The sequence below is a fragment of the Morus notabilis genome, unplaced genomic scaffold (assembly GCF_000414095.1).
Source record: "Morus notabilis unplaced genomic scaffold, ASM41409v2 Scaffold172, whole genome shotgun sequence".
In the NCBI taxonomy this organism is placed as follows: Eukaryota; Viridiplantae; Streptophyta; class Magnoliopsida; order Rosales; family Moraceae; genus Morus; species Morus notabilis.
The window spans coordinates 484934-496663 of NW_010362230.1; the positions used below are offsets into that span (position 1 = coordinate 484934).

General features: G+C 35.2%; 1 protein-coding gene across 1 annotated transcript in view; it reads right to left on the reverse strand.

The window, feature by feature from the left end:
* Positions 1-2615: 2615 nt before the first annotated feature.
* LOC21407841 (kinesin-like protein KIN-12C) overlaps positions 2616-11730 on the reverse strand; it is a 13670-nt gene continuing 4555 nt past the window's right edge. The window contains exons 13-35 of the mRNA XM_024167775.1: positions 11707-11730; positions 11420-11584; positions 11227-11334; positions 10832-11067; positions 10663-10732; positions 10527-10580; positions 10382-10440; positions 10089-10155; positions 8033-9986; positions 7878-7948; positions 6435-7730; positions 6234-6341; positions 5672-5835; positions 5501-5588; positions 5295-5369; positions 4691-4936; positions 4425-4523; positions 4265-4339; positions 4126-4184; positions 3455-3566; positions 3237-3347; positions 2724-2875; positions 2616-2640 (exon numbers count right to left, since the gene is read on the reverse strand). The exon at positions 11707-11730 is cut by the window's right edge and continues 1 nt beyond it. Coding sequence (XP_024023543.1) covers positions 2616-2640; positions 2724-2875; positions 3237-3347; positions 3455-3566; positions 4126-4184; positions 4265-4339; positions 4425-4523; positions 4691-4936; positions 5295-5369; positions 5501-5588; positions 5672-5835; positions 6234-6341; positions 6435-7730; positions 7878-7948; positions 8033-9986; positions 10089-10155; positions 10382-10440; positions 10527-10580; positions 10663-10732; positions 10832-11067; positions 11227-11334; positions 11420-11584; positions 11707-11730 — 5418 coding nt within the window. The remainder of the gene's footprint in view (positions 2641-2723; positions 2876-3236; positions 3348-3454; positions 3567-4125; positions 4185-4264; positions 4340-4424; positions 4524-4690; positions 4937-5294; positions 5370-5500; positions 5589-5671; positions 5836-6233; positions 6342-6434; positions 7731-7877; positions 7949-8032; positions 9987-10088; positions 10156-10381; positions 10441-10526; positions 10581-10662; positions 10733-10831; positions 11068-11226; positions 11335-11419; positions 11585-11706) is intronic.

Below are 11730 nucleotides of genomic sequence, written 5' to 3' on the forward strand. Positions count from 1 at the left end.
AACGTATTACTCTCAATGGGAGTATCACTGGGTGTATAGGCCTTACACGAGCAGAAATGGCCGGCCTATTATGGGCCTAGACGGGTTGATTCAGCCCGGCCTAGCCCATAATTTCATGCCAGACCGGCTCATTGGCTGATATATGTTGGCCCAGCTCAGCCCACCGATATTTATGAACTGGGCCGTGCCTTGAACAATGAAAGGTCATGCCGGTCCGGCCTGTCACTGTGTCGGGATGGGCTTAGGCCGGCCCACGGATCACGGCCCATTATTGCATCTCTATGCGAACCCCATATGCCTCACATGGAAAGGGGGCGCTCTACCGTTTGAGCAACATCCGAACCCTATTTTTGTACCGTAAACCAAATAAGAATATTACTTTTCTTTGATTAATAAACATCACTAGAAGCCTGTTGTTATCATTAATTGTAGTTTTTTATTTTTTATTTTTTATTTTTTTGGATAATATCACTTTGGTATTCTCTTTAGATATTCATAGGGATCGTGTATTTTTAATAATATTAAAAAATATATTTTTAAAAAAAACATTTTTTCGATATTTGAGATGATTTTTAAGACATAAAATACTCATTCTACCATTCTCACTAATTGACAACAAACCAATAATTTTTAAAAAATATGAAAATAATTTAGAACATTTAATACATGCATGCATGTATATGAGTTTTTCATAGCTACGTTTTCATCAGTAGTTACCAAGTAAATAAAGAATCTATTCAATCTCATTAATTATCATAAATTTTATATATACATATATATGTTATATAGATGAGTTTTTAATAATTAATTTTAATCGAATTAAATATAAAAATTTGATGATGTAATATAATAAAAATTTACAACGTGTTTGAAATTGATTCTAAAAACGTTTTTCATGTTTTTAGAGAAAAAAAAATGAAAATGAGGATAAGATAGCGTTTGGAGCAACCAAAGACAAAAAAAGGGAAATGAAAATAATTTTTTAGTAATATGTAAAATGTGAAAGAAATGAAAAATGACTTTTAGTCATTTTTCATTTCTTATTTTTCATTTTTTCTTCTCTCGAATAGAGAGAGATATATACATATATATACATAATTATTTTATTAATGGGTTAAGAAAAAAAATATTTTCATTTTTTTATTTAATATATTATTTAAAACACTATTAGATGTTTTCAAAAATATATATCAATTTTTTCTTATATTGAAAACAATTTAATTTTTTCTTATATTGAAAATAATTTCTTAATAAAACTACTAAAAATATTTTCAAAAATAATTTATGCCTAAAATTAAAAAAAAAATTATGAAAAAAGTATTTTAAAATAAATTCTAAACGCAGCTTTAATCTCTTTAGTTGGCATAACTTTTTTTCACCATCTATCCAATTTTTTATTATAGTGTTATCAATATCTTACAACACCATACATGTGCGGGTAAGGAATTTGTATCTGCATAGTTCATTTAGTAGTTGTATACTTGTATTTTGTCTTTGTACGATAAAAATTAAATTCATTATTCTACGAAACTGATCAAACTACAACAAATCAAAATCAAGCATACCCATTTCTTAATTTGCCCAATCAAAGCATTCTCTACTTTCTCCAATATCTCTTCAAGCTACAGGCTTGAATCTTTGATTCTCAAAAGCATTAATGTTCAACTCTCAAAACACCAAAACCAAACAAATCCATCTCTGAAATTCCACCACCGACAACAAATTTCACTAAGGAATAAAAACTTCAGTACCCAATTGACAAAAAACCAGTATAAAACTACCCGAGTTCTAACGACATATCCCAAAGGCACTAAAAGAAATTTCTAAAAGTTATGCTCCAAAATAGCCCAAAAGCCAAAAACCTTCTTATGAAAGTCAATCATGCAAGAAGCTGAGAGAGAGTATCGGGCAGCAGACTCAGATGGAAAGGGGCGTAGATGGCAGTGATGGTGCTGAGGCGTGGACACCGGTAAATATGCTGGTATGAGTGGGGGGCGACTTGTCGTTGCCGTTGAAATCACGCCGCTTCTCACAGTCCACCGGAGCAGACATCACGACGAGAGAGAGAGAGAGAGAGAGAGAAAGTTATAGAAGAGAGCGTAGGAAAGATGGCGGCAATTTTGGAGTGTAAGTAAAAGAAAAGACCGGAGAGAAAAAGTAGATTTGAAAAAGAACAATTTATTTTGGACGGGAAATTGAAGATATTGCCATAATTTATGAGCATTTGAAAAAAAAAATGCTTACCAAATATGTTATTTGGCGTATTTTCCCAATAATAAATAACAATAATAATAATAAATGGCATAAATCTGGTTGGCAATCCTTCCAACACAAAATATCACAATAATAACTATAATACAGAAGAATCGTATCACAATGGGTTTGTCTACATATTCACTGCCCTAAGGTTTTTTCCATCTACACCAGAAGTGTGAAATAAATGAAATACTAAATACATATCTCTCTCATCCCATGAAAAAACTCTCAACTTAGAATATGAATGAGGTTACCTGTAAATCCTAACCTCGTCTATTCACAGCATCTTTACATAATTAGGAAAGAAAAATGTTCAAATTTCCGGAACTGCTCTATAACAAAGCTTCCAGATATCCACATTAACCAACGTGAGACTTGTTTTTCCTGTTCAATCATGAAAGGTTTGTAAGAGTGGCTGCATGAAGAATGCTGCAATTTATTTTCTATGAGTTGGACAAACCACTAACCTGTAACTTGCTCCCAAGCCATGTCCAATAGTTTTGTCTCGCGAAGATTTATAGTACTGAGCAAGTGCACCATTTGCGCGAGAAAGAAGCATTTCAGACTGTTCAAGCCTCTTGGCAAAATCATTGTCACCCAATTTCAACTGTTGGATCTGCTTCATGAAGAAAGCTTTTAGCACATTACGTTGCACCTTACATTGTGGTGAATTTGTTTGCATGGAAACATACTGAGAGAAATTAGAGAGACCAACGGGGAGAAGGGAGAGAATTCTAGAGAGATAACTCAAGAGTAGGACAATATGAAATTCCAATATTCAGTATCAATGTCCAAATTGGAAATACAATCCCTAGGCATATTTGTAAAGAAATAAAAACATAATGATAAGATAACCTCTACCTAATAATGAGAAACTTAACCAAACATAAATAACCCCAATAGACAAAATAATCTTGAATTTCTAACTACATCAAAACTAAATATTAAACATAAGTAATATTTCTACTTGCACCACATACCTTGCTTATTGGTGTTACATGAGTTCGCCCTTGTGTAGATTTTGTTCCAAGAAGTTTCTTCACCATGTCATCCAGTTCTGCTACCTTTTTGTTTAGATTGGTCTTGTCCATCTATAAATGACGATGGCAGAAAGCTCAAGAGAAAGTTTATTCACAGTAAAAAGAATAATTAGGAGTTACTGTTTAATACAAGCGTCAACTTAAGAAGTCTTCCCTACCTTCAGCATCTCATTCTGTGCAGAAAGCATGCGATCCCGTTCTTCGAGTTGTTCAACACTAATCTGGGCAGCAAATAGATCCCCTTCCCTCTTATTTATTTCCAGTACGAAACTACAAATACATTGTCAAGAAGTTATTAGTATAGTAATAACTGACAAAGACATTTCTTTAACTCTTAAAAAACCAATTTGATTAATAATATTTCGGCTTAAGAGAAACAAGGTCCATGATGTATAGCTTCGCCGGATAAAATGCAGTTTTGTCTTCCCTATGTGTCTATAATGCCAAGGAATTTAGCAATTTTCCTTTCTCTCACTGATTACGTATCTGGTAGAATGCTGCTTAATTTCTCTCTCTATCTCTCTCTGTTATTTTCACAGAAAGAGTCTTGGGAGTTGGGAGATGAATTTAAATGTGTATAGTGATAGAGAAATATAGACAAAAATGTAAGAGGAAGAGTCCTTTCAGTGGTAAGTGGATGGATAACGTGGTGAATACATTATTTTTCATTATCCACTTTCAACGTTATGTTGAGAAGTTCTGCGGTTAAAAAAAGAAATTCTATGTTGTACGCTTGCTGAATTTTTATAATGACTCTGAATTTTTTAAGTACACATATAAATAAACTAGGGTGGAGAAGTGTAAAATAACAAAAAAGAATGGGTCTTACCTTTCTCGTTCCTCATTTAGATCATTAATCTGCTTCCATAAGTTGGAAATTTCTTGCTCCTAACCAAAATGAAAAGGTGCATGTGTAAGGAAAGGATTACCAAAAAGAATCACTAAAAGTAAATGTTTTGTAAAAGCACCTTTTCTAGCAAGTCTTCAGTTTGTTGCTGGGCATCCTCCACTAACTTCTTAACCTGATACTGGTCGACCAAGTTCTAGCAAATACCAAAAGCAAAATGAAGTCATATTAATTACGCAACTACCAACTGCGATGCTTCCAAGTAATCGTATGAAACTTACTGCAAAGTTATTCATGTCCAATTTCACGCCAAGCAAGTCACGAATCACATCATGTGTCATGCTTTCTGCTGCAGCAAGTCTGGTATTAAGCGTACATATCTGATCCAGTAAGCTAGCAATCAGTACCTTAACTGACTAAAGGGTTGGAGTCTAGAATTTAGCCATGAGCACTTGCACATATCATTGTTATGTTTAATACTTTGATTAAGTGCAATTTTGTAAAAAGGTGAGAGAGAGGAGAGAGATTTGAAGGATAGATCCATGACCTCTTTCTGGCGACTAGCAGCAAGTGCCTCTAGCTCCTCAACGCGAAGCCTGGCTGCTGACAATTCCTGATCCTTCTCTGAATTCATCTGCTGAACACTTGAAATACATCTAAACGGTGAGCTGGAGCCTCTTGCCCTTACTGAGCTTTTCTCTGTGTTATGCGATGTTGGAACTGCAGATGTTGAATTTGTTGCATTCTCCGACTCTATTTTTACTTCATGTACCATGGCCTCCAATGTCTTATACTGTTGAAATATTGCGAAGGACAGTTCAAATAGTTGCTATGCCAATTGCCAAGATAGAAATTTGAAATGCATAATAGAAAGATAATAAGATAATAGAGGCCAACACCAAAGCTGAATTCTATATCCAGTACTAAAATCTAAGCCTCACATCAACCTCACAGATTGCTAGCATTTCTTTTCAAAGGCCATTAGAATATTTATTAGCACATAAAAAAAAAGTTCTCTTTTTAGCTGTTCGTCAATTCCTGAAAGGTTGAGACCACTAAAGATGTAGTGCGACTGTTGCCACCATGACTTATGTCTCAAGCATATTACTTGGTCAATAAAATAGTGAATCCAAATCATTATTAGAAGTTACCTTTTGTTGGTACTGAGATGCTTGGGCTTCTGCATGCACCATGAGTTCGGTGACGTAATCCTTGTATTGTTGGATCTTCAAAATAGTTATAGATTGTTAATAAAACTTTTAAAACATGGAGAAAACAGACATTGCAAACTAATAATGCCTTGTAACTCAAAAAGTATGCAATGGAAACTAAAACCCCTCCTAATAAAAGAGAATACCTCTCTATCTTGTACTGCTCTTTCCTCTTCAAGAAGCTTTATTTGAGTATGGGCCTGATGAAGTTCTAGTTCTTTATTATGTAGTTGCCTGCACCAGCCAAAACTATCCCATTAGATCTAAGCAAGTAGAAATTAAGAAATTAAATGAAGATTACAAAGAATATTTGTCACCTAGATATATGATTTTGACTTTGCTCAACATCTGTGCTCTCTGAGTCCACATTTTCTGTTAAGTTTTCAACTGTCGACAATCTCTGCCTCAAAGCTTTGAGTTCCAGTTCTAACGAATCTCTGATCAATCTATGTCTTTCTACCTCATCATCCATCTCATACACCTATAATTAATTATTAAAAAAAAAGATCAAATTGTCTTTTATTATCACAAATATTATTATAATAATAAATACACCATGTTAAACGTTTGAAAAGAAATTGATTTCAAATTAAAAACCAAGATAGTTTAATCATATCCACGTCTCTAGGTGTAAATATACAATTATACTGGACTTCTTTCATTTTTCACATGAGAAATGATTGTTTTTTTTTAATAAGAAATGGAGAACTTATGTTTACATCAGTGCTTCATAAGATTTAAACACAATCAGACGCTTCCGTAAAATAATAATAATAATAATAATAATAATAATAATAATAATAGCAATAATAATAATCATAACAGTAACATTAACAGCAACAAACAATGAGGAGGAGGAGATGAATGAGTGGAAGATACCTTCTTTTCAAGGACATTTATTGTAGACTCAAGCTCCTCAATAGAACTTTCTAAAATTTTGACCTCCTCTTCCTTTTGTTCCGCATATATCTTACTTGCTTCAGATTCCTACGAAATTAAGAAAGTTGGGGTGAAATCCACCAACAACGCTGCAATATATCTTTAGAAATTTAAAAAACGGAAAGGGTTGTTTTATGGTACCTGGCGAGCTTCAACAGTAATAGCTTCTTTTTCATCAACTAATGCATACGCCATCTCGAGTTTATCATTCAAGGATTGAACTTCTTCTTTGAGTTGGTCTCTCTCACTGGTCACCTTTGTCAAATTATCTTCAACATCTTCAAACAAAGAGAGGAATTGTTTTTCTATTGAAGAGCTCAACTGAAGAATTTCTTCTTCTAAACTTTTGACTACCTCTTTCTGTTCTTCTAGTTGTTCTTCAACTTCAGATTTATTGAGATAGAGATCTTTAAGAAGCATTTTCAGCTCAGAGTTTTGCTCCGAAAAAGTTTCGATTGTTTCATTCGCATGCGCAAGATTGGAATTTGATATGAAAAGAGCCTCTTCGGTATCAGTCAGACGACACTCTAGTTTTTTATGTTGGACCAGAATTGCATCAAGCTGTCTTGTTTTCAGTTCTAGCTCATGCCGAACTTGGCCGAAAGAACGCACAAGTTTATCAGTTTCATCCTTGATGTCCTTTGTGTTTGATGTTGATTCTTGCAACAAACTGAAATCAAAAAGCAAACCCTCTAGAAGAATTTCTTTCCGTTTCAATTCTTTCTTAAGTGCTAAATTCTCATATAACAAATCATCATTGGATAAGCTCGTATCAACCACTTCCACAATGTGAGCTACTTCATTTTGAACCCCTTCATCTACAGACTTACCACTAGTACTCGCAATCTTATTTCCGTCATTTGACCAAATATGTTGCAGCTTATTGACGTGACTCAATAGGGGGAAACCAGTTTCTGCATGTAGGCTTGGAATCTTTTCTATAAGCTCTCCTAGATAACATTGGTGCAACACAAAAAAGACAATGTCGTTCTCCAAAATCTTAGAGCACATATCTTCTAGACATGATCTCGAATTGCTTACGAACTGCAGCATTTCCATTCCCATAGAAAGTACATCAGAGTATATGGCTTTCAACGTTTCCTCGTCACTTTTCAATTGCGTATAACACCCTTCAAGAGAAGAAATTGAGTTTGCAATCTCTACCAAACTACAATGGGCTTGATCTTGAAGTAATTGATTTTCAGTTTCTTTCACGCTAATTGAAGACTTTAAGTGTTCAACTTCTTCAATAAAGTTTGCTCTCTCTATCATCAACTCCTCACCAGTGTGTTTCCACATACCAGTCAATTGTCTTGCATTCTCATTTGCTTTCACCAAAGCATTCAACATAAAATCTGCTTCTTTTATTGTGGCATTGGCTTCCTCAAATTTGGTTAGAAAGGTTCCAACATGATCAATGTTTTCATCATCCACAACCTGCACAGAAATTTGGTTAATCTTATGATCTTTTACCCTTTTCTGTAAGATATAGTTTCTTTAAAACTAATAGTCAATTTCATCATAACATCTAGTTTGACCATGCAATAATTCATTTAGCTTCAGTTATTTGAGTGTGAATTTTACCTTCTCATTAGTATGAGAACCTGCATTAGCTTCCAATGCCAATTCTGAAGATGGAATCGAACGTTTCAAGTCTGCCATGCATCATGAGTCAATTAGGCCCCTTGCGTGAAACATATGATGACTATTTCAAAAGTGCAAGTTCAAGAAAATGCTACCTTCTGGGTCAGGATAATGTCCCAAGTTCAATTCATTGGCAAGTACTGCTAGCTGAACATATAGCGTGTTGAAATCATTAAATAGAATCCCGAGCTCCTTTTTCAGAAGTTTTATTGCTGCTTCGCTGTTGCAAAAATCTTTCAAAGGCTTATTTGGATTTTCTGAGTGTTGGTGGATCGTCCGATGTGTTGAGCCCTCAAATTTGAGGTCCACCATCTGCTCAGATATCTTCTCAGGTGAATTAGACCAGCAAATAGACGAGGAAGCATCCAACTTGTTCCCCGAAGCATCACTTTTAGTTGAAAAATCAGAGCTGGATGAAGAAGAATCAGGACTCCATGCTTCTGCATGTAAACCTCCATCAGTCGAAGAGTACTCAAACAAATTTACTTCAGCATGGACGAAATTTTCGATTACTTTCAGCGTGCAATTCAGTTTGGCAAGTTCGTCTTTTATTTGATGCAGCATGTGGAACTGGTCTTCAAACTTTTGATTATTGTATACTTGCATTGATGGTGTATCAACTGCACAATGGTCAGAATTCTTGTACCCTGCTCTTAGCTCCATGTATTTCTCTCTCATTTCACGAACTTCTTTCACCAAATTTTGGACCAGTTCCTTGTATTCATAGGAAACTTCCTGAACATTTGTTTGAAGAGCTACCATATGCAGTGCTGTGTCTGCATAAAATGCATTAATAGCACTTTCTGATTCAAGTACTCCTAATCTCGCCAGCTCAACTCTGGTGGTCATAGCATCTTCCAGTGCCAAAGCATCTGCATCAGTCTTTGCCTCTGAGATTTTATGGCTGGCCATCTTGACAGGAGTAGAGATAGGGATACTACTCTTTGTTCCATTTTTATGTGCAACCTTTTGACTGTCCAAGAGCCAATTTATCAAAACAAAAGCAACGCTAGCACATTTTTCTGCTTCAATAACCTCAGCCTCCTTCAACTTGAGTTTTTTCTCGACCACCTTTACCATGTCGATCTTATCGTTCAACAACATGCTCACGTGCTCTTTGGAGATTTCATCATTATCTTGATGTTGGAGTTCAGTTAAAGCCAGCATTACTCCCTTCAAGGAACTTAGCTTCTGCCCCATGTCTACAACCATGTTCTGAGCATCCTCCAAGCTCCTCTTTAGTTGCAAAATTGTTTCTTCCTTCTCAATATATATTTTGGCAGCTCTCTCAACATGTTCACTGATCCAAAGATTAGCTTGGGGAAATGAACAAGCAATACTTTCTATTTGGCTGGAGACGTTTTTGAGGGATCTAGAACCCTCTACAAGAAATCCAGTAAGCTCTAAGGTTGCTCTTTCCCACTCCATATTTATTGCCTTTATTTCCTCCTCTTTAGTTGCAATTTTCTTTCTTTGTTCAATATTTTCCTCAGTCATATAACAAAATTTCTCATCAAGTTTGCACTGAAGTGCAGCAACCTCTTCCTGTAGTTGAAGAATTGTTCTAGCCGTCTCCATCTCAACCTGTTCACGAATTAATTCAGCTTTTTGTTGGCAAGATAACTGCAACGCCTGCTCCTCTTGAAACTGGATATTTAGTAGCCTAACCTCCTGAAGGTTCTTGGCCATCCTATCCAACTTGGCTTGCAAGACCATCCTGTCAATTTCTTTGTTGCTTTCCGCGACCAGGCCATTGTTTTGCCTATCCAAATCACCAAATTCTGAAAATCTATTTCCAAGTCTTAGCACAGGGAGTCCCTCTAACTTGTCCTGTGTATTTGGTTGCTCAATGATTAAACTTTGTTGATCACGCTTCATCTCCTCAATCAACAACCTAGCATCTGTCAACTCTTTTTCAGTAACATTAGAAGGCATAATTGGAACATCATCCGCATTCTTATCCATGTGATTTTGCAAAGGGTCGTCATTCCTTCGGATAGAAGATGATGTCTCATCTCCAGAGTCACTTTGCACAGACATGCTCTTAACCTGTGAATGTGGTAGCTAATTACAACTCAAATCAACAGAATACCATGCACCTATTTTGAATTTATAAGGAACTATTTCAGTAGTTTGTTAAGTGATGCTTACAGAGTCCGAGACAGTTTCACCACAATTCATATTCTTTTTCAGTTGCATTCGTAGTTCTTCTACTTCTCTGCAGAAATAAGCCATACAAATCATTAGACGAGTTTAACCAAATTGGTAGCCACTGAAGGACGGATGCCATCAGTTCTTTTATCATTTACGTGAATCAAAACTGATGTTTATTGCAAGGTACAAGGTATTATGACAATATGACAAAAACAATACCTAAAGAAGAAAATATGACAAAAACAATACCTAATCATACAAGGTACAAGGTATTCTGACAAAAACAATACCTAATCAATTTGGAATTCATAATCCTGCAATCTTCTAATTCCTTCGTTGAACCATACTCCTGCATTTTTTAAATGGTAGGCAACAATTGGTAACCGCTAAAATGTAATATGTAACTATCAAACTAATGGAAAAGTTCTTTCTAACCTGGTTTTCATTGTTTGTGAAGAATTGATTCCTTCCTTCTAGCACATCCAGAAGCTATACATTGAAAATACTTAAGATATATGCTTCAGATCAAAGAGGAGGACACTAAGAACAAGAAAAATAGATTGTTCCGAACCTGGTTGCGTAATTCTGATACTTCAGCTAATAGTGTTTCACGCTCTCCATGTTCGTAAAAGCTTTGGAACCTGACATGAAGAATGACACAAATGGCATTAGCATCCCCGAAGAAACAAAAACCAACAATGTGTGGTGCATGTAGAATGTAAATTACTCATGGAAATTACACTTGTAGTTGCTCTCGAAGTCGATTATTCTCTACAGCATATTGGGTTAATTCTGGATTTTCATCCTTTCTTTTTCGAAGCGCCTGAATCTCTTCAAGCAAAGCCTTGTTTTCTTGCACAAGATAATTGTCAACAGACAGCATTCCATCTGTCAATAATTCAAGCCGTTTAATTTCTTCATTGCGGAACCTTAGCATCATTTTAGTATGTTGGGCATCGTCTTCTCTCTGGCATGCCTATGAAGATGCCACAGCAACAAATTAACCCCGTAACAACTAATTATTTGTCATTCATTATGCTTTCAAAAAAATTGAAAGAATTTGTTAAGTGCAAAGTTATCAACAAAAAAAAAAAGTACATAGAACAATTTGTTAGGAACTCATGAGAATTCATACCAAGCACTTCACGTGTTCAAGCTGAGCCTCTAACTTTTGTAGTGCAGTCTCTGTGATTTTTTCTCTCCTTAAAGCACCTACTAAATTAGCTTCCATACGTTTTATCTGCTAATTCAGTATAAGTATAAATAGGAGATGGGTCCAATGCTATAAAAGATTGGAGGAAAATATTTAAATGCAAAAACTATGTTACCTTATCTTGAACATACTGAATCCCATTACTATCAGTTTTTATTGTATCTCCTAGAGAACTGTATTCATCAGACATTTCACTGAATCTAGATTCTTCAAAATTTGGCATGCAACTTGTTGAAGACCTCGAAACATAGTTGCGCTTCATTAGAAAGGACAACTGGCCCTATTTGAGTTTTATAAATGCCTTAGTTCTGCTATCCAGTATACGTTCAAGATAAACTCTTTTTTTTTTTTAAGATAAGACATTCAAGATGAACTCTCGCAAATATAAAAGAATATGCATACCTTCAACTGTTGGATTTCCTGCTG